Here is a 22,434-nt window from a genome sequence, read left to right on the forward strand (position 1 = left end):
TGGCTAGGAAGTAGACTACGATCATTTATTTCGGGCAAAAATTTACAAAATGGCGGACCCTAGGATTTTATTTTTCAAAAATCCAATTTTTTTCAGTTATAAATCAAGATGAAAATTTAAGAAGATCTTTATCAATCTTCTTCATAATAGTCTAAGTTATAGCTACTGATATATAGAAAAACATATAACAATTTCAGACCGATCGGTTGAATAGTTTTTTAATTACAATGCTCGATAATCGTAAAAACACTGTTTCGAGAAAGATGCGTTTAAGTTTTGTGAAGCAATTGTTCGTGTATAACACCTACTTACCTTCAATCAGCTATTCCAGATCCATACAAAATCCCTTCTGACTCTTCAAGCAGGTAGTCACATAGAAAGCCGAGGGGGACCGAATTTTCTTCAAAAGTTATAAGCTCGAATAAGATAATAAAAAAAAGTCGATTTATTGACCCCGAGAATAAGGGGGGTACCCTTAAGACAAAAAAAATATATACTTTTTAAAGCATTGAGAATGAAGCGACGTGCTTTTATTGACCTTGATACCTGAGGAATAATTCGTGATATATACAGCAAATGATACAAGCACGGTTATAGTAAATCGACCAAAAGAATATCATCATTTTTAACCAAGCATTCTTTCAACAAATTTATTGATCGACAGGCCTTGAACTGATACACAAGAATCAAGGCTGATGGTGGCTTGATCTTTTTTACAACAATGTCCGAGACAGCTTATTCTGGAATAAGAATTGATTCGTCAATCAATTGGCACCAGTCGCGACAATATGCCTCTACTGATACCTTCTTCTTGTCCCAGGATGGATGTTTATGTACTCTAGAGTACACTAATCGACGTGTAGAACCTTCTTATTCCAGGGCGGCTGCACCAGAGATAATTTCAATGAGTTCTCTGGTGATGACTGATTGACGAGTTCGGTTGTACGTTAGGGTAAGCTTGTCAATCATCTCTCCCGCGTTCTTGCTGGCATTGTCCATGGCGCTCATTCGACTCGATTGTTCGCTGCAGGCGCCCTCCTTCATCGCGTAGAAAAGCAGCGATGCCAACGAGAATTCCAGGTAATTTTGGATTACATCCTCGTCGAGGGAATCGTAAACTGAGAGTTTTGGTGCGCTTGTCACGGCGTTTTTGTCGTAGAGAGGCAGACGGTCCACCTGGTATGAGACGACTGTCCTAAATCGATTGTAAACGATGGCACCGCCTCCGAAATGGTATCTGCAAAAATTAAATAACATTTTCACAGTTAGTTAATCGAATTAGAGGGTGTCGAGATAATAATACGTGAGGGCGCACGGTAGCCGCATGACGTGTGAGCACGATGTGTCGCCAAAAATACCAGCACTGTGTCCGCACAAGCTGAGGGTGATGAATGTTCATCCAAGGTGAGCACACTGGATGTGCACGACGTGCGGCACAGTGTGCGGCTATTATGTGCCCTCACATCGTTGCTTTTGCGTAAAAGCGAAATGTGAAAAAATATATATTTTTTAATATAAAATTTAAAAAAAAACGTTTTTTTATTTTGAATCAGATTGTTACTATATCGTAAAGATTGTAATAATTTCTAAAGTCAAACATTAATAACTCTCGTCAACAATTTGTATAGAATTTTAAAAAATATGTGATAAACTTTCGTAAGATTTTTTTCAACAAAGAAGAATTGGAGGTTAGGAACGCTTTTATTCTTTTATCATGAAAAAAATGAATTTTTAGCAAAGTAATTACATTTGCAACTAAGAAGATTAATTTTCTAGTAGAAAAGAGAAGTTTTTAACAAAATATTTGAATCTTTCACAAAAATACTTCAATTTTCAATCAAAGAGATGAATTCTTAATAAAAATTATGAATCTTGAATTTAAAAAATGATTTTTTAATTAGAAAAGCTAAATTTTTATCCTAAAATGGAATAGTAACATCTTCAGTTCAAACATTAATTCCTAACAAAAAAAATAAAAGAAACTGGCGATAAAATGGTAGTATTTCTAACTAAAAATATGAATTTTCATCTAAAATCATGGTAAAACAAAAAAATATGATTTTCTAACAAAGAAGTTCAACCAAGTATTTGAATTTGTAACCGGATAAGATGAATTTTCAACCAAGAATGTTAGTTTTCTACCAAAATAAGATAAATTTTCAACAAAATCATAAACCTACAAAAAACGAAAATATTTTTTATTAAAGTAGTTGAACCAAGTATTTGAATTTTTAACCGGATGAGATAAATTTTTCACCAAGAATGTTAATTTACTACAAAAAAAAAATATATATACAAATTTTCAACAAAATCATGAATCTACAAAAAAGAAAAATATTTTTTAATAAAGTAGTCCAACTTCAAAAAAGTAAAAGTTTTTAACTATAAAATTCATTTTCTACTAAAATAATAAATGAATTTCTAACTAAGTATTTCAATCAAAAAATACATTTAAATTTTCAATAAAAAAATACGAATTTTCAACAAAGTAGTTAATTTTTCATAAACCATTTTCAACTAAAATCAAGAATTTTTAATCAGAAAAATAAACTTTTAACAAAGTAGTTCAACTTTCAACCAAGTATTTACATTTTGAACCAACAAAGATGAATTTTCCACGAATGTTAATTTTCTACCAAAAAAAAATAATTTATCAACAAAATCATAAATCTAAAAAAAGTATATTTTTTAACAAAGTAGGCCAATTTTTAATGAAGTACTTAAACTTTCAACTAGAAAAGAATAAGTCTCAAAGAAGAAACACAATTTTATATTTTTAAATAAAATAAAATTTGAATTCAAAAAACCAAAAATATGCAACAAAATAGTTCGATTTTTAACAGTAAAATTAATTTTGTACTAAAATACTAAATCTTCAACAAAAACATGAATTAAAAAAAAAGTAGTTCAACTAAAAAACATTCTAATTTTGAATAAAAAAATACGAATTTTCAACAAAGTAGTTAATTTGTTAACAAAACAATTTTCAATAAATAAGATACATTTTTAACTAAAAATAGCAGTTTAAATTTCAGTTAAAAGAATTAACATTTAACCAGAAATAGAACGAAATTCCAACAAAAAGATTGAATCTTCAACCAGGAAAATGACTTTCTAGGTATTTTATTTTAAATAGTTTTAAAATCCTTAAAATGGTCCAAATTTTTATTACAAAATCTTGAAACATTTACAACAGTTAAAAAATTTTTCAATTATTTTAAAAATTTTTTCAGAACTTCTAAAAATCTTTAAAAATTATGCGAATTTTTTCTAAACATTTTTTTTTTAATCTTGGCAAATTGAAAAAATTTCCTTAAAATAATTAACATTCATTTTGATAAGTTTGTAAATCTTTCTAAATATTTTTAAATTTTCTCTCAAAATTAATTTTTCGAAATAAAAAATCATTTTCAATTTTTCTAGGAAATGTTATTCTGAAGCCTTTCAAAATTTTTAAAAAGCTTCTAAATTTTTTCTTCGAAATGTGGCAAAATCTATATTTTATTTCAAATTAGGTCGCGCACTATTTGGACCGAAATTTTGATACGAATAACCGGATTTTGACGGTACACGTAATCGGTACACTTAATTAAAAAATTTTAAATTCAATGGTTGAAAAATGTAATACTTTAGACTGGAAAAATACTTTAAATTCAATGAAAGCCTTCGATAATAAATACATTACTTTGAAGTTATTTCAAAATTGAAAAAAGTTTATAAAGTTTCAATCGGACGTTGACATTTGTTTAAATAAAAAGACGTTCCAATCGAAACTCTTTAACTTTTAACGTTAAAATCGTGGAATTCTAAAATTGTAAACTGATTCCGAATAGTCTTGTAAAATCAATAATTATTAATTTTTTCATTCTTAAAGTAAAATTCAATTTTAGAAATCATGAAATTATATTCACAGTTGATCAACTAAAAATGTTTTTTTTTTTAATCAAAAAATTTCAATTTAAACGTTTCTAATTTTTAATTGTTAAAGTCTAAAACTGCATATTAAAATTCTTTAAATTAAAATATATGATTAAAAATTCAAAATGGAAAATTTTTAAAGTGAAAGATTTTCAAATTAAGAATTCTAAACTGAATCATAATTTATATAAAAGTCTAATTTCCAGTTTTCAATTTTTAACAAAATTTGCTAACAATTCCAGTCTAATTTCCAGTTTTCCGAGTCAGTGGCCATCCGGGATTGCTAAAATGATCTTAACCTTCAAACGGTACACTGGTGCGAATTCGCACCAAAAGTTTTTTATTTTGTTGGCATTTACGTAACCACAGCTGCAGCGGATTATCCCCACATACATCAAATATATATATTAAATATGTGTTATATATGCTGGTTGTTTATTATATGTTCAATATATTAAATAATTAATATTAGCATTTTTATTATTATTAATTTTATTAATATTAATTTTTTTATTAATTAAAATTAATATTAATTATTAATATTGAACATATAATAAACAACCAGCATATATAACACATATTTAACATATATATTTGATATATGTGGGGATAATCCGCTGCAGCTGGGATTGCGTAAATGCCAACAAAATGAAAAAACTTTTGGTGCGAATTCGCACCCGTGTGCCGTTTGAAGGTTAAGATCATTTTAGTAATCCCGGATGGCCGCTGACTCAGAAAACTGGAATTTTTAGCAAATTTTCTCAAAAATTTTGCAAAGAAACCAATTCGCACCAGTGTACCATTTAAGGTTTAAAATTAAAAAATCACTCGATAACATACCCGCTGTTCATGATTTCGTTGGCTACTCTCGCAGCATCGTTGAAAGTGGGAGGTCTCCTTCCAACCTCATTTCCCACGAAAAGGATGTTTTTGGCGAATAAACGCTGGAGGACAGCTTTTGACTTGTCTCCGATGCAGACAATCATTGTGTTCTCACGCTCGGTAGGATCGGCGAGGAGAGTATCACGAATGTTACGAGCAACGCCGGTGTGCACGGCACCACAGAGTCCTCGATCGCTGGTGATGGCGACTAGGAGCTTTTTGGGATCGCCTTCTGGCGGAGCGATTTCAGCCTGCTCGTAGAAGGCCTTGGTGCCATTGCCAAGAGGACGACACTGCTTCAGATCACGCTCAGCCCGGTTGTATTTAGCTGCTGACACCATCTTCATGGACTGAGTGATCTTCTGAATGTTCTTCACGGACTTTAATCGCATGGAAATGTGTTTTAGAGTAGCCATGCCCCGCTGCTGTTGCTGCTGGGGCGCAGCAACCAGCTGAATTACATTTTTACTAGTGCGCAGCATGGTTGGTTTCTTATCTGTCCCTTTAACAGAAAAATAGGGCAAATTTAACTTAGAAGGACGGTACTTCAGCAGGGGGGCAAACGATTCGTAGGAACAAAATTCAAGGTCTTTTCCAGGTTTTCCAAGCCAAGAAATCAAAATTTACCAGGTCTCCTTTTTTACATCAAATAATGAAAGAAACGTTTGTTATACATGTAAAAAATTAGCCATTTCATTTTTCTTTTTTTTTAACCAAAAATTTCTAAAGAAAGCCGAATCGTAAATAAACAAATTCTTAATTTTTTGCGAACATGGGTCCTTTTTGTGAAATATTTATGAATATTTTTAAATCTTTGCAATGTCTTTGAAATCAAAGCTTTTGTAAAATCTTTAAAATTCTTGAAATCTTGGTGAACTCTTTTTTTAATTTTTATTTGCGAAATCTTTTGTGTTTGTTTAAAATCATTGAAGTCTTTTGAAATCTCCTCAGATGTGTTGAAACCTTTTGAAATCGCTTAAGATCTTTGAAATGTTTTGAAATTCTTTTGAAATCCTTATGAATTCTGTAAAGAAATTGTGAAATCTTCTCTAAGTCTTTTGTATTCGATTGAAATCACTGGAATATTTGAAATATTTGTGAAATCTTTATGAAATTTGTTATAATCGTTTAAAATCACTGGAATATTTAAAATCTTTTGAAATCTTATACAAAATTTTGATATCGTTTAAAATATTTGAAATGTTTTTAAATCGTTGAAATCTGGTGTACTGTACCCTTGTTGAAATCTTTTAAGTCCTTGAAAGCTTTGAAATCTACGAAAACTTTGTGAAATTTTTTTAATGATTGTAAAATCCTTGAAATATTTTAAAAATGTTTCTTCAATTTTTGTTCCTGAATTCTTTTCTGTTAGTTTTAAATTATTAAAATCTTTTCAAATCTTCTCAACTTTGTTGAAACCTTTTGAAATCATTAAAAATCTTTGAAATGTTTTGAAATCTTTAAAATCTGGAATCTTTGGAAAAGTTTGGAAAAGTTGGAATCTTTGAAATACTTGAAATGTTTTTAAATCCTTAAGAATTCTTTAAAATATTTGAGAAATCTTTTGTAATCTTGTCAAACATTTTTAAATCGTTTAAAATCTTTGAAATGGTTTGAAATCCTTGAAATTTTGTGTACTGCGCCCTTGTTGAAATCTTTGATATTCTCGTATTCTTTTAAATCTTTATGAATGTTTTAAGAAATCTTTGGAACTTTTGTAAAGTCTTTTGACATCTCCAACAAAATTTTGAAGTTATTTAAAAACTTTGAAATGTTTTGAAATCTTTAAAATTCTTTGAAATTTTTTAAATCTTTGTGCAATGTTCGAAATCTTTGTGAATTCGTTGGAATTATTTAAATTATTACAAATCTTAGTTAAATCTTTTTAAATCTTCTAAAAAATTTCGAAATTGTTTAAAATCTGAAATGTTTTGAAATCTTAGAAATCTGGTTTAATGTACCCTTTTTTAACAATTTAAACTCTTTTGTAAGTTTTAAAATCTTTATGAAATGTTCAAAACCTTTGGGGAATTTTTGTGAAAACTTTTTTATGTAGTGTACACGCCTTTTTGAATGTTTGAAATCCTTGAAATCTTTTGAAATATTTATAAAATCTTTCTTGAATTTTTGTTTAAAAAATCTTTTGTGTTCGTTGAAGTCACTGAATTATTAGAAATATTTTGAAATCTTCTAAAATGTTTTAAAACCTCTTGAAATCGTTTCAAATTTTTGAAATCTTTGAAATCTGATGCACTGTACCCCTTTTTTAAATTCTGAAACTGAATTAATATCGAAATTTTAAACAAACAAATTTTATAATTTATAAGTTGAACACCTCAACAAAAAGTGCCTTGAAATATCTTTATTTATTCTGTAATAAACAAAAGATAAATTATATCTTGACGAATAAAAAAATTTTCAGAAGAAAGATTTTTTCTAAACGAGAGGTTTCTTTCATAATATGCTAAAAGATTTAAATTACTCTTCGAATTTTGATAAAATTACTATTTTAAAAGAAAAAAGAAAAAAAGAATAATTAAAATTCAAGGGTTTCGTGAAAAAATCCAGGAGAGTTCCAGTTTTTAAGGTCACTAGACACCCTGTCCAGGTGATCCTATATAGGGACCAAAGGGTACTTTTTGTCACGCTCATAGGGTACTTTTTTGACGCTGAAAGGGCAACAAATTCAGGATAAATCCCGAAGATTTCGGAACAATTCAATTTACGTTAAAAATAATTCAAATGAATTGGGAAAAATGTTGAAAACTAAAAAAATGCAATTGATTTCCGTAAAACTGGATTGAATTTAGAGGAATTATTGATCAAAAAAAAGAATTCAATGAAATTCATCAAAATTCAAGGTGAATTAAGAAAAAAATTTTATGAATTTAAAACAATTTTTTTTAAAACTTAATTAAATTCAGTGCCTTTGAAATAAGCTTAGAAAAATTCAAGGTAATTCTAAGCATATGATGAAATGCCTAAGACTTTAATATGAGATTAATAGATTTCAGGATCAATTAAATAAAAAATTTTAAACATTACAAAAATTCACTGAATTAGGTAGAATTGAATGAAATTAGAAGGATTCAAGTAAATTAAAAAAAGTGATGAGAATTTAAAAGAATTCAGGGAGAATTCCAAGAAAATTTCAAATCTTTGAAACACTACTAATTTCTAACACAAGACGTGACTAATGATTACAAAACAATTCAAGATAAATTCAAAAGAATTCAAATGAGTTGGAACAATTTTAAGACTCGAAAAAAATTTGATTGATTATAATAAATTTAAAAAGTTATTAATTGAATTGAAAACGATTCAAAAACATAGAAAAATTAATTGAATTGAGTGAATTGAGAATAATTGAAAAGAATTAAAAAGGATTTAGAATAAATTAATAAGATTTCAGGGCAAATTACAAATGAGTTGTAAAAAAGATTTGAAAATCTCTTCAAATCTTCGAAGCCCTAAGAAATCACTCATGCCTGGTGAAAAATTCTTTGAAATCCATTAAAATATTAAAATCTCTTAAAATTATTAAAACTCCTGGAAATCCCTTGAAATTTTTTAAATCTCTTGAAAATGCCTTGGAATCTTTTAAAATACCCTAAAATATTTCAGACTTTGAAAGCCTTCAAAGTACTGAAATAAATAAACAGATTCTATTAATCTTTTAAAATTTCCTAGAATATTTCGAATCCTTTGATATGTTCTGAAAGCCCTTGAAACTTTTTAAAGTACTTGAAAACGCCTGAGTATTTTCTACAATATCCTGAAGTATTTGAAATCCCTTTAAATCCTATTAAATTACTGAAATGAATAAAAAATTTCTTTTTAATTAAAAAAAAAATTAAGTTAAAAAATTCAAGAGAATTTCAAAGAATTAAAAAGAATTCAGGGTCTATTCCAAGAAAAATTTCAAATCTTTGAAACCCTACTAATTTCTAACACAAGAAGTGACTAATGATTAAAAAAACAATTCAAGATAAATTCAAAAGGATTGAAATGAGTTTTTAGAAGAATTCAAAAGAATTTAAAAGGATTTAGGATAGATTAATAATAATTCAGGGCTTTAAAATAACTACAAATTAATTTTTTTAATTCTTGGTATCTTTTAAAATTCCCTAAAATAATTCAAATAAGCTGTTGTGATACGGTGAAAAATAGCTTCAAAATTATCCCAAAATCATTGAAAAATAAAGATGATTTCGGAAGTTATGGAACATTTAAGGAAAAAATTGAAATTTACACTATTTTTGCAATATCTAGTTAAAAAATAGATAAATTGGCTTCAGCCTGGGCTTATTTCATAAAGAATTTCGAGAGAAATCAAGCATTTGAAGAGAATTTTTTAGCTCTCTGTAAATAAAATTAAAAGAACTTAACCAGTCATCAAAAAAGAGGTGTGCGAAAACTTTTGCCCACCCCTGTAAATGAATTTTCAAATAGAATTATAAAGCTTCAACTGAAATAATTTAATTTTAAACCAAAAAGATTAATTTGCAACTACAATGATGAATATTCAACTGAAATACTTGATTTATCAGCCAAAATATACATTTTTAAACAATAAGATTAATTTTATACAAAAAAATACAATTTTTCAACAAAATGAATTTTTAACAAAATAATTGAATTTACAATTAAATAAGACAAATATTCAACCAAATAGTTACATTTTGATGTACAAAAAAAGAGTTTTCAACAGAAAATGGAATAGTTACTTTTTTAATTAGAATGAAATTAATTTTCAACGTAACTGATAAATTTTCAACTGGAATAGTCGAAGTTTAAACCAGTAAGATGATTTTTCAATTAACACAATTAAATTTGTTGAACTTTTAACAATTTTGTTGAATTTTTTGTTTTTGTAAAAAAATAATTCTTTACTGCAAATGTTATTCCACATTTAACCAAGCCATTTTTTTGTTAAAAAATTACGTATAATTGCATATAGTTGAAAATTTATCTGTTTTGGTAGAAAATTAATCTTCTTGGTGGAAAAGTCATTTTTTTCGTTTGGACATTTATAATTTTTTAATTGAAAGTCAATTCTTTTTAATTGCAAGTCTATTATTATATTTCTGGATAAAAATTCGACTATTTCACTGAACAATTAATGATTTTATTCAATACTAGAAAAATAATTTTTTCGAGTTGAAAATTCATCTGTTTTGGTTGAAATTAAATTATTTTTGTTGAAAGGTTTACTGTTATATTTTCGATTTTGGAATTTATCTCTTTTGGTTAAAAACTCGACTATTTTAATGAAAATTTGGTTATTTTGTTGAAAATTTCACTATTTTATTAAAAAGTCATCTTTTTGTCTGAAAGTGAATTATTTTTCTTCGAAATGTCTACTATTTAGTTAAAACTTGAATTATTTGGTTGAAAATTCCATTTTTTTTAAAAGTATTTTGTTGTTGTTGAAAATTCAACTGTTTCATTGAACATTCGTCTTTTTGGATAGAAAATTAATTTTTTATTGTTAACAATTAATTTACTTTTAATTGAAGTCTAAAAGTTAAAAGTTTTTTTAAAACATTCGACATTTTATGTAAAAAAATGAACTCTTTTGTGGAAAATTTTACTTTTTTTTTAATTTACACGACGATTCATGATTTCAGTTCTTTTCTTTTTTGTTTAAAAAATACTCTTTTAATTAAAAATTAAAAATTGCATTTTTGGTAGACAATTTATATTTTTTAAATAAAAATGTATCTCTTTCGTTAAAAAGTTAAGTATTTAGTTTAAAATCAGTTTCTCTTGTTTGTTAAAAATGTATTTTTTTACTAAAAATTCATGTATTTAGATGAAAATTTACATTTTTTTGGTGGAAAATTCATCTTCTAGGTTAAAATTTCAAATTACTTATTTTAAAACTCACCTCTTTGGTTGAAAATTTAACTATTTTGTGATGCATTTTAAACTAAAATGATGAATATTTGACTGGAATACTTAAATTTTCAACCAAAAAGATGACTTTTTAAACAAAAAAAATTAATTTTCTATTAAAACGTACAATTTCTCGACAAAATACATGAATTTTTAACGAAATAGTTGAATTTTCAATTAAAGAAGACAAATGTTCAACCAATTAGGTAATTTTTTAAGTAAAAAAAAGAGTTTTCAACATGAAATAAAATAGTTACATTTTTAATTTAAGAGAAATTAATTTTCAACATAACTGATGCATTTTCTACTAAAATTATGAATTTTTTTTGGTTCAAAAATAATTTTTTACTGAAAATGTAACTCCGATTTAACAATTCCATTTTTTGATTCAAAATTGATGTATTTAGTTAAAAATTTATCTTTTTTAGTAGAAAATTAATCTTCTTGATGGAAAAATAATCTTTTTCGGATGGAAATTCAAATATTTGGTTGAAGGTTGAACTACTTTGTTAAATAACTAAATAACTGTTAACTACTTTGGTTGACAATTCATGATTTCAGTTGAAAATCCATATTTTTAGTTAAAAATTTAACTGAGTTATTAAATTTTCATTATTCGATTAAAAATTAATTTTTATAATTAAAAAAAGAAATATGTATTTCATTTTTAGTACAAAAAGTATTTTCTTTGACTAAAAATTCACCTCTTTGGTGGTTAAGTTAGAAATGTAATTTTTTGTATTAAAATCGAAATTTTTGTTTGAAAATTAATCTATTTTCGTTAAGGATTCGGCTTTTTGATTGAATTAGACTTTTTTCATTTAAAATTAAATCTTTTTTTGTTAAAGTATCAAGTATTAGATTAAAGATTTACTATTTCACATACCAAATTTCAAAAATTATCAAAAATATAGTTTATTTTCTAATTCATGTAAAATTTCCGCTTTTTCCAAATTGAAATTATTAATTTTTTTTCACGATTCTCGAAATTTTATAATTAGAAGATGGGTCAAGTAAAGTCTGAACTGTCAGAGTAAATCAGTCTGCAAAATGTTGACACTCAATTTCATTTCAGCATAAAGTACCGTATAATCTTCAATATAAAAATCTGTGTGAAAGTGGATTGGCTAAAAAACGAAATTCATCATCAAAATTGGAAATTCGAAATCCAATTTTCAAGGTAAATAGGGTAAAACTTTAAAGCCCTGTCGGTCATGGCTCCATTTATGTAATCATCGTGTCAAGTAGAAATAATCGAATCTGAATACACTTGCCGTCAAAATTAAACAATGTGCATTTGTTTAAGAAAAAAATGAGGAGGTGAATAATAGATATCCAATTTGGTTTCACAGTCAATTTTTTTCACTGAAAAAATATAAAAACAATTGAACTACACTCACCAGACGAATTTCACGAAGACCAAACCGGGGTGACGAAAACGCACAAGATATACCGCATGTCTAATTATATTTCATGCACGTGCACAGTGCCATCTACAGATAAATTATCAACTTGTGTTCTGGACAAGTTTTTAAATGATTTTACATATCTGGATTTTCTATAAAGTTTTCAGAACAAATTCGTTTAATATCTATTTTCTTTTTAATTATTGCATGAATTACAAATAACAATAGTTAAAAAAATATATGTCTGAATAAAAAACTTTGTTTGAAAATGCACATAGTATTTTTTTTTAATACAAACAAATTTCTTAAAACAGAATTGTTAATTTTAAAAATAAATTAATGAAAAGAAGCTTCGAGATAAATCATTGCTGCGTTGAATCTTGCGAAGAAACAAGTTCAATTTTCTAACAAAAAAGACGAATTTCCAACAAAATATATCAATTTCTTTACTAAATAATTAACTAATTTCCAACATATAAAGGATAAATATTCAATAAAAAATTGAATAGTTAAATTTTTTACCAAGAAGATGAATAGTCCTCCACGAAGATTGATATTCTACTAACAAAAAATGAATTTTCAACTAAGTGCATCAATTATCAAGAAAATTGGATAATTTTGAAGCCAAAAACCCAGTTATCTCCAAAAAATTTGAATGATTTTCAATACGAAAACATGATTTTTCAAACAAAAAAAGAGTTAATTTTCTACCAAATAGTTAAATTTTCATAAAACTAGAGTAATTTACAAACAACTAATTCAATTTTCAAAAAAAAAAAAGAATTCTCAATGAAAAATGTTATTGATTGATATTTAAACTAAAGAAATTTAATATAAAATAAAAACAGTTTATTCTAGCAAAGAAGATAAATTTTAAATAAAATGCATGAATTGGCAACCAAATGTTTGAATTTTGTAGCAAAAAAGACGAATTATCATCTACAAAACAGTAGAATTTTCAACCAGCAAAAATGGATTACCTTCATTTTCAGATTAAAAAAATTAAATTTTAACAACATAAAACCGAATTTCTAAGCGAATAGGTCAATGTTCTGCAACGAAGATGAATGTTCTACTAGCAGATGATAAATTTTCTAGGAAATATATCCATTTTTATCAAAACTGTTGAATTTTAAAACCAAAAAATGAATGGTCTATCCGTTAGATTTCCTACTTGAAAATATTATTTCTCAACGAAAAAGTATATTTTCTATCAAAAAGGTAAATTTTAATCAAAATAGTTTAATTCATAAACAAACAGATTCCAGTGATGCTAATGGAACACGGCTTTTTTAACTGCACATGTACCGAAACGCGGAGATCTATTTGAAATAAACAGTCAGTGGCGTCAAAACGCGGATTTCTCTCGTATGCGTTGTAGTGATTTCTGTGCATTTTTAGGTTATTTAACATGATATGTCATCATACAAATTCACAAGAATCACTACTGCGCATTGCAGAGATATCCGCGTTCTGACACCATTGTAAATAGTATCAATAATAATACGGATAAATATTTTTAATAATTTTTGAAATGAACAAAATTATTTATATTCAATGCAAAAAATACCTAATTTCTTTAAATGATTTATTATAATTGTTACATTATAAGTACATATTATATCATTTCAAATAGATTCGCGCTTCACGGTACATGCGCAGTCTACAAAGCACTTGCACTTCAAGGTTGGGAATGTTGCACTGAAAGGTTAAGGCAAGGATCATTCAAGGAAGAAAATGCTCGCTTGTCAGGCGCAGTAGTATTTTATGACACCTACGGATGCGCAGTAGTTTTTTGACGCTCTTAAAATATCCGGTTATGTATGCAATCATTATTTTTCATATTTATAAACTTATAAACCAAAAAAGAATGCAAATTTTAATTTTATTCATATTTGTTTTATTTTGGGAGCTATTGAAAACAGTCTAGATACATATGTTTAGTGATATTCTAGAGGATCCAAAAACTAATGCGCAGCCGTAGCTGTTATAGAGGACTACTGCGCATCGAATTATTTATATAAATATTACAAACTTTCCTACACCTCGCCTCATATCAAAGTGATGATGTACGGTAATATTGCCTCACAAGCGGACGTTCGCTTGGTTGAACGAACCTTGCTCTAGTTCATTTTTCAACGCAAACGTCTCAAACAGATGAATTCTCAACGAAACATATATAATACGTAGGTATTTTCACTTCAAATACGATATAACTTTACTTCGCTGATTGCTGAGGGCAAAACAATGGACCAAATGCATGGAATTCGGTCCTTTTTTGCCCTATTTTGTTAACATTCTCGTAAAAACAAACTTATTTTTATATAAGTGTTTTTGAAAGATAGTTTTTATTTTTTAAGAACTATTTAATGGCATCACAAAATGATAGTAATTACTATATTCATTACGAAGATATCACAAAAATAACGTTCCGTCCCATGCATTTGGTACATTATTTTCCCCTCATCATTCAATGAAGTAAAGTTAGCTGGTGGTTGCAGTGAAAATACGTAATTGATATTTCAACCAAAAAAAATTTAAATTTAAAACAATTGAATGGGCACACTGCATACGGGAGTAAGTGCCAAAACACGAATTTTCCAGAACTAAAAAACTGTCCAACTTTCACACAAAAAGCTGTAAACAAAAAAATGCAAAAAGTTTCGCGGTACTGTTAGGCTTTATATAACAATTATAAACAAATATCCTGTAAAAAGCATCCTCCGCCGAGAAAACAATTGTGAAAGGTACAGCCTGTCTCCATAAACTCTGATTTTTATACATGAAAAATTGCGTAACTTTTTTATTTTTCAATTTAAATAAAAACAAGAAAGTACTTTTGAGCTGCTGGTTATCTCTATTGAATCTCAAGAAGAACGCTTAAAAAAAGATAACTATGTGCCAGAAAGCGCTGGTTCATGACCGAAAATTACCAAAAAGCTTCTATTTTGACACATAAAAAGTAGCGTAACTGTTTAATTTTTTAACTTAAGAGAAAAACAAGAAGAAATTTTTTAGCTATTGCTTGGCCTTAGATCTATTGAATAGCAGAAAGAGCGTTTTGAAAAAGATAACTGTGCGCGAGAAATCCGTGGTCGAAGATGGGCACGCACCAGAAAGCTTCAATTTTGGCAAATAAAAAGTTGCGTAACTGTTTGATTTTTGAATTTAAGAGAAGAACAAGAAAGTGCTTTTGAGCTGTTGGTTTTCCCTATTGAATTGCAAAAAGAGCGCTTGAAAAAAGATAACCATGTGCGAGAAAGCCCTGCGGTCAAAAATCGGCGCCCACCAGAAAGCTTCAACTTTGACACATAAAAAGTAACTTTTGCAGCAATTATTTCTCTTCAAGAATTCATAATTTTTGACGGAGAAACTTTAAAAATAATAGAATCGACACGTGTTATGAAAATCAATGACTTCGCGGTGACACCACATTATGAAACATGGCACTTACGCCAGCAAGCATCGTGGCACTCAGGGTACCTTTTCACGGAGGTCTTGTTTTGAATGAAGGGTATATAATACTTTGTCGTGTGGCCAATCACGTACAGTTTCCTCGGCTTTTTTCTACAAAAATGAAAATGTTTAAAAACTGAATTTGGAGAGACTATAAAATATTATAACGGACGTCCCCGGACTCTTTTTTGAGGTATAATAACAAAAAAAATATTGTGCTAAATAAAAATTTTATGCATGTGCATTATTTTGAGGTTAGGGTCGTTTTTCTGCTATCATTCCGATAATTTGGAAATTAATTATGAAATAAACTTTTTTGATTGCCTAAAAACAATGTTAGTTCCGGGACATCAGTTACAATCTTTAATTTTAAGTCCAAATTTTCTTGCCAAAAATATTGTGTAGTTTGCAAGTAACTCTCGGGAGAATTGTAATACACATAACCTCGAAATATACACAACTTTTGAGCAAAATCAAATTTTTTTATATTAACCCCCAAAAAAAGCGTGCAGGGACATCCGTTATTGGTTTCTGGCAAATTTGATTGGCTGATAACCTAGATACGAACTCAATGTGTCAAATTAATTCAACGATTATTTCAAAACAGGTCTCCGAGAAAAAGTATCCTCACGGCCGTATGCATTTACTTCTTTCCCTTTAAACCAAAGAAAGCAGATAAATTTTCAACAAAAACATATAACGAGGAAAAGCCGAGGTTTTTTGAAACTCAGGGAAAAAGAAGAATTAAAAAAAATCTTTGGAAAAATGCGCAAACTTTGTTTTTTATAATGAGGAAACGTACTGAAAGTTATCTAAGTTCTCAACTACCCTACCTTGTTACTGACGTAATTTTTGGCGTACCTCCCCCCCTCCTTTCCCATGAAATGGCGACGCCGAGGGCCAAGCAATATTACCAAATATATAATACAAATTTCATGCGACGAAATTTAATTTTTTTATTAACTTGAAGAAGATTATTTTTCACCATAAAGTGTAATTGGATATTATTTTTTATTTTTCAAAAGCTGTTCAATCAAGTAATAAAATCTTTACAAAAAAAAACGTATTGATTTTACTATTTGATTAAATAGCTTTTGTAAAATAAAAAAATAATATCTGAATAAAGTTATGGTTGAAAATCATTTTTGCCCAAGTTATTAAAAAAAAAATGTTTAGTTCTATGCATTGGTATTATTCATTGGCCCGCAGTGTGCAGACATCTTTGATTTTCCCCACCCACCAAAAATACCTAATGGCGTTGGATATCTTCTTGGCGGCAAAATCCTCTCGTCCAATTGGCTCGTATCATCCACCTCCTCCAATCACCTTTCCCATCGGACCACCAGCGCGCGCAAAAAGCCGCTGCCATTTTTTTTCCTCTTTTCTTCCAAATTTTTCTTTCATCTCCCCTCAAAACCTATTAGTCGCAAAAAATGCACATGTTAACTTAACACTAGGCGCTTCTGATTTTGAAAAACGGAAAAGTTAGGCATTTTTATCAAAGTTATTATATCTTTAAAGGCTTTTTTTTTTAGTTCAGGGGAACTAATTATAGGTGCGCCAGTAGTCTTGCACTGGAATGTGTTGTGAATGGTCGTGAAATTGCGTGAAACCAACACCAATGCGCAGTGTGGAATCATTCGTTCACAATGGCGGCGGATCTCGATCAGTTTCAACAGCTCTTAAACACACTGCTCAGCACCGATAACGATGTCCGAACACAAGCTGAGGTATGTAAATTATCGCGGAATTTTTTCCCTCTAATTTCATGTGGTTGGTACCGAAGAACGACGAATTACATCCGACAATCGGTGCTCCGAATCACCGAACACGTTGCCAACGTGTTTGTCAGATTCACTACCCGCGTGTTACTCCAATTTTCCTCGATTTTCTCAAGTCCATGAGGCCCCGGAAGCAAATTATTTTCACTCTTGCTGATCAATATTCGCTCGATTATGACATTTTTGCATCGCGAAAAAACTGACAGGTGTTCCTTTCTCGAAAGCGAATTATCAAAATGGTGTCTCGCGGAAGCACGCACCCCGCCAAACTTTATACTTTCTTTGACAGTCACTCTCGCCTCAAACTGTTAAAGAGCATTTGATTTCCCGACTTTTTAGGACCCAAAATCTTATTCAAGGAACCTGAGATTTTATTGAACATTTGATTTTTTTAAGATAAGGGTACTTTTTTATCTGTGCTTTACACTATAATCGGGGTTCCGGGATTTTGCCGCCTACCTGCTAACTACATTTTAGTGTTGGTCCTTTAAAAAGGATTTTGCAAAACTCTTTTTTAAATATGAGCTTTTGTTCACAGGGTGAGAAAAAGAGTACTCCACTCTTTTTAAATTAAATATGATTTCCTTAATTTCTTTTAATCAATTTTTGGTTTTTTGTTAACTTGTGGAATGTGGGGGGACTATTGGGGTGGAATTCCCGTTGTGGATTTATTGTTATAGTGATAGAAATTCAGGGTAATATTGTGCCAATTTTTTTTCTTATATCTAAGTGTTACATAAATTTATCGCGAGATGAGATGATTCATTGTCTTATTTTATTGCAGGAATTTATTAGTTGATCAATTTTCGGTATTTCAGGTCTACTAATTCCAGTGTGACTCAGCGCGTATTATTCAGATCGTTTATTTAAAATTTAATTCATATAAGTGAGTGTCAGGGTATTCTTTATTATTTAAAATCGTATTATTAAATTTTATAACATTGTTTTTTTTTATTTATAAAAGTTGCTTTATATTACTTGATTTAATTATTTTGTTGCAAATTCGGTTTTTTTAGTTGGAATTTTTTTTTTTTACTGAAAAGTTAACTACTCTATTTTTGTTTGAAAAATTATATTTTTAGTTAAAAATTCAAAAGTTTGGTAGAAAATTTATGTTTTTAATAAAAAAAATTTAACAGTTAAGTTCAAAAATGTCTTTTCTCTCTCTCTCTTGACTACGAATTTTTCTTATTTGAAAATTCATCTTTTTTGGCCTGATATTTAAATTCACTCTTGTTAAAAATTTAACTTTTTTATACAGATCAATCTTTTGACTATCAATGAGTCTTTTTAGTTGAAAATTAACCTTCTTGGTTGAAGATTAAACTATTTGGTTAAAGTTAAAGTTTGATTTTTGTTAAAGATTTATCTTTTTTAGCTGAATATTGAACTTTTTTATTGGAAATTTGTAATTTTCGGGAGAAAATTAATCATTTTGGTTGAAAATTTGATTTAAAAATTTCTTGTGGTTGATAATTAATATTTTCAACTGAAGATTTAACATTTTCGTTTTTGGTTAAAATTTAACTATTTCATTTTTTTCATTTTTCGTTGAAAATTGATATTTTTTAGTTGAAAATTTAGCGGTTTGTTTGGAAATTCATGTAATTTGTTGCAAATCGTCTTTTTTGGAAGAAAATTTAACTATTTTAGTTAAAATCTCATAATATAAGTTGAAAGTTCATCAATTTTTTGTTCAAAATCGTCTTTCTAGAATAGTTATTTCAGTTAAAGGTTAATAATTAATTATTTTAGTTGAAAATTAAACTACTTGGTTGAAAGTTAAACTTTTTTCTTAAAAATACATTTTTTTAAATTACCTATTCCAGTTAAAAACTAAGAATTATAGCTAAATATTTGTTTTTGTTGAAAATTTACTTGCTTAACTGATTCGTCTTTTAGTAAAAAAAAAACACCGGCTGAAAATTCAACTATTTGGTTAGAATTTACTTTTTTTTGAAAATTGATCTTTTTTAGTTGAAAATTTGGCTTTTGGTAGAAAATTATTCTTTTTGGTTGAAAATAAAGATTTTTAGGTGTAAATTCAATAATATGTTTAAAAATTCATTTAATTTGTTGAAAAATCGTATTTTTTATTTAAAAATTGTACTGCTTCAGTTCAAGTTTTTAAATTTGATTTGAAAATTAATTATTTTAGTTAAAAATTAAGCTACTTAGTTGAAATTCTAACTCTCATGTCAAACATTATTATTTTTGGTTGAAAATTCAAATATATGAAACCTTTCTGAATTATACAAATTAGTTACTTTCTTAAATGAAAAAAAACAACAGTTATTTATGTTTATATATTTATAGTACTATTTTTACACATTTAGATATTTACAAACACTGAAAAAAAACTCGCCAAATTGTATGTATGCTCTGAGTCGATACTTGTAAAAAACCTGGAATTGTCAGGTTATTTTTGGGTATTTTTATCTTAGATTTAGAAATAAGCTAATCAATTTGCAAAGTACGTTTTTTAAAATATTTTTCTCTAATTTTAAGATATAATTTTTTTATTTCGCTGCTCTACTTTTTCCGTTTTCCAAATTAACTACCGAAAAAATTACATAATTTATATTAAAAAATTAACTGATTTATTCCAAATAGCACAATTTCAAATAGAAAAGTTTGAAATTGCAAATGCTTACACCAAAAGTGTACTTTAATTTTCAGAATGAAAGTCATCATAATTCTTTGGAAAAATTTGTATATAAAAACTCTATCAAAATTTAATAAGTCACATTAACAAGGAATTTAAATATATACAATTGAAATATTTGTTATTGAAAGCCTTAATAGGTTAAACAATTTGAATTTATAAACGTTTTTATTACAATAACTTAAGATTGAAATTGATGCTAATGTTTTGAAGTTGCAAATGTGCAAAGTTGTCAGGTAACAAAGAGGCGACTGAAAAAATAATGTCTAGCATTTTATCTTAGATAATAAATATTTTCTTAGAATGATAATGATGCAGCGATCATAACTTAAACTTTTTAGAAAAATTGGATTTTTGTATTAATTTGAAACTCCAAATATTTTTGATTTTGAATTACTCAATTTTAAACATTAAGTATTCTAAATTCCATAGTGCTATTTTTGACTTATCAAGTCATTTGCTTTTTATTTGTTTAGTTTCATATAAAATAAAGTGTTCATTAAAAATGATAAGCTAAATTCTTATTTATTTTTCCATAAATATTCTTTTCAAAATTGAATTATTGAATTTTTACTTTTGATTATTTTTATCTTGTTGACTTTGCGAACTTGTTCAACATACATTAATTGTATTCTTTACTTTAGTATTACACTATTTATATTAATTCTGGTATATATTTACTATAAATAGGCCGAGTATTCATTTTTATTTTAAGAAATTATTTTCCATCCAAAATAAGAAACTATTTCTTCGATATCAAGAAATTTATCTGATCTATAGCAAACGTTTCAAGTTTTTACTAATAATTATTTCCTCTGCGACTTATTTTCCCCTCTTTGTTTTAGGAAGCGTATAAAAATCTTCCCGTGGAAAATAAAGTTCAGTTTCTCCTAAGATTTATTTGTAATGCCACATTTGCTGAAGATCTGCGCGCGATGGCAGCAGTTTTGCTGCGGCGGCTCTTTTCATCCGAATTTATGGACTTTTACCCCAAGGTAATTTAATCGAAGAAAGAAAACAAACTAAATTGATTAATCCATGCAGTACAAAAGACGAAGCATTTTTCTTACTTTATTTTTTATTTATTTTTTTTTTTAGATTCCACCAGAGGGACAAGTTCAGCTGAAAGAACAGATTTTGCTTGCTGTTCAAAACGAACAAATTGATACAATCCGTCGAAAAGTGTGCGAGGTCGCAGCAGAGGTAGCGAGAAATTTAATTGACGAAGATGGTAACAATCAATGGCCCGAGTTTCTTCAATTTCTCTTTCAATGTGCTAATGGACCCGTGCCAGCACTGAAAGAAAGTGCGCTTCGAATGTTCACGTAAGTTCAATTTTAGTTTAATTTCTGAAGCAGCAAATCTTAAAACTATTTAATTTCTATTTTATTAATTGCGAGGTGTCTAGCGACCCGCGAAATCTGGGAATATTTTGCACTTTGAAATATGCTTCATTTGGCAGGGAATTTTTACATGTCTGGAAATTTTTTTGAGAGCGTGTTTTAATTTATTTATCATTTTAATTAAAAATTCGTCTCTTTGGTTGAAAATTTAAGAATTTTGTTGAAAATTCGCTTTTTGTTGTTAAAAATTCAACTATTCTACTTGAAAATTCATGATTTTAGCTTGTTTTTTTTTTTCGTAATTTTTTGGTTGAATTTTTTTTTTATTCTGAAATTGAAATATTCCAGTTGAAAACTTAATTACATTGTTGAAAATGTCATTTTTTGTTATTGAACATTAAATTTTGTAATTGAAAACTCGTCTTTTTTGGTTGAAAATTAAAATATTTTTCGGTTGAAATATCAACTATTGCATTTTTTGTTTTGATAGAAAGTTAAGCTCTTTTTGAAAATTAATTTTTGTTGTTTAGGATTCATCATTATAATTAAACATTGATCTTTTCGGTTGAAAATCTAACAATTTTGTTGAAAATTCTTTTCTTTTTGCTTGTTAAAAAATTAACAATTTGGTTGAAATTTCCATTGTTTTGTTGCTGAAAATTAAATTTTTCAGTTGAACATTTAGCTGCTAGAATTTAAAGTTTAACCATTTTGTTGAAAATAAATTTTTTAACCAAAACTGAAAATATTCCAGTTAAAAATTTAACTATATTGTTGAAAATTTCATATATTAAGTTGAAATTAAATTTTTTTATTGGAAACTCGTCTTATTTGCCTGAAAGTTCCATTTTTTTTGTCGAAAATTAATTTTTTTTATTGCAAATTTAACTGCTACAGTTGAAAATTTGACTATTTTTTTTGACAAAATTTTATTTCAGTTGAAATATTAACTATTGTATTTTTTATTAACAATTCGTCAGTTTTTTCGTTCAAAATTAAATTTTTTTAACTTGAAATAAAAATGTTCCAGATAAAAATGTACACATTTTGTTGAAAAAAGTACTATTTTTGTCTTTAAATTGAAA

The 22,434-nt window shown here is 27.7% G+C and overlaps 2 protein-coding genes across 3 annotated transcripts in view; one reads left to right on the plus strand and one right to left on the minus strand.

Moving 5' to 3' along the window:
* Positions 1-497: 497 nt before the first annotated feature.
* On the minus strand, positions 498-12,136 carry LOC117179754 (ATP synthase subunit gamma, mitochondrial-like). 2 transcript variants are annotated; one of them, XM_033371829.1, is made up of 3 exons: positions 12,099-12,136; positions 4,759-5,302; positions 498-1,237 (listed from the first exon to the last, which is right to left on the minus strand). In XM_033371829.1, exons 2-3 carry the CDS (start codon positions 5,280-5,282, stop codon positions 871-873), a joined length of 891 nt encoding a protein of 296 aa, XP_033227720.1. In that variant the 5' UTR covers positions 5,283-5,302; positions 12,099-12,136; the 3' UTR covers positions 498-870. The 2 variants fall into 2 exon arrangements, with proteins under 2 accessions (XP_033227720.1, XP_033227721.1); XM_033371830.1 differs by lacking the exon at positions 12,099-12,136 and adding an exon at positions 11,973-12,074.
* A 4,917-nt stretch (positions 12,137-17,053) lies between these two features.
* LOC117180844 (importin-5) overlaps positions 17,054-22,434 on the plus strand; it is a 68,278-nt gene continuing 62,897 nt past the window's right edge. Inside the window, exons 1-3 of the mRNA XM_033373379.1 lie at positions 17,054-17,290; positions 20,852-21,001; positions 21,105-21,331. Of these exons, the coding sequence (XP_033229270.1) occupies positions 17,210-17,290; positions 20,852-21,001; positions 21,105-21,331 (458 nt within the window). The 5' untranslated portion in view covers positions 17,054-17,209. The remainder of the gene's footprint in view (positions 17,291-20,851; positions 21,002-21,104; positions 21,332-22,434) is intronic.

The sequence above is a fragment of the Belonocnema kinseyi genome, chromosome 9, assembly GCF_010883055.1.
Source record: "Belonocnema kinseyi isolate 2016_QV_RU_SX_M_011 chromosome 9, B_treatae_v1, whole genome shotgun sequence".
Lineage (NCBI taxonomy): Eukaryota > Metazoa > Arthropoda > Insecta > Hymenoptera > Cynipidae > Belonocnema > Belonocnema kinseyi.

Bases quoted from the DNA above. Each gene is read 5' to 3' on its own strand.
- LOC117179754 (XM_033371829.1), bottom strand. From the start codon at position 5,282: ATGCTGCGCACTAGTAAAAATGTAATTCAGCTGGTTGCTGCGCCCCAG. The intron at 1,238-4,758 runs GTATGTTATCGA...TAATTTTTGCAG, and splicing joins AACGAAATCATGAACAGCGG to ATACCATTTCGGAGGCGGTG.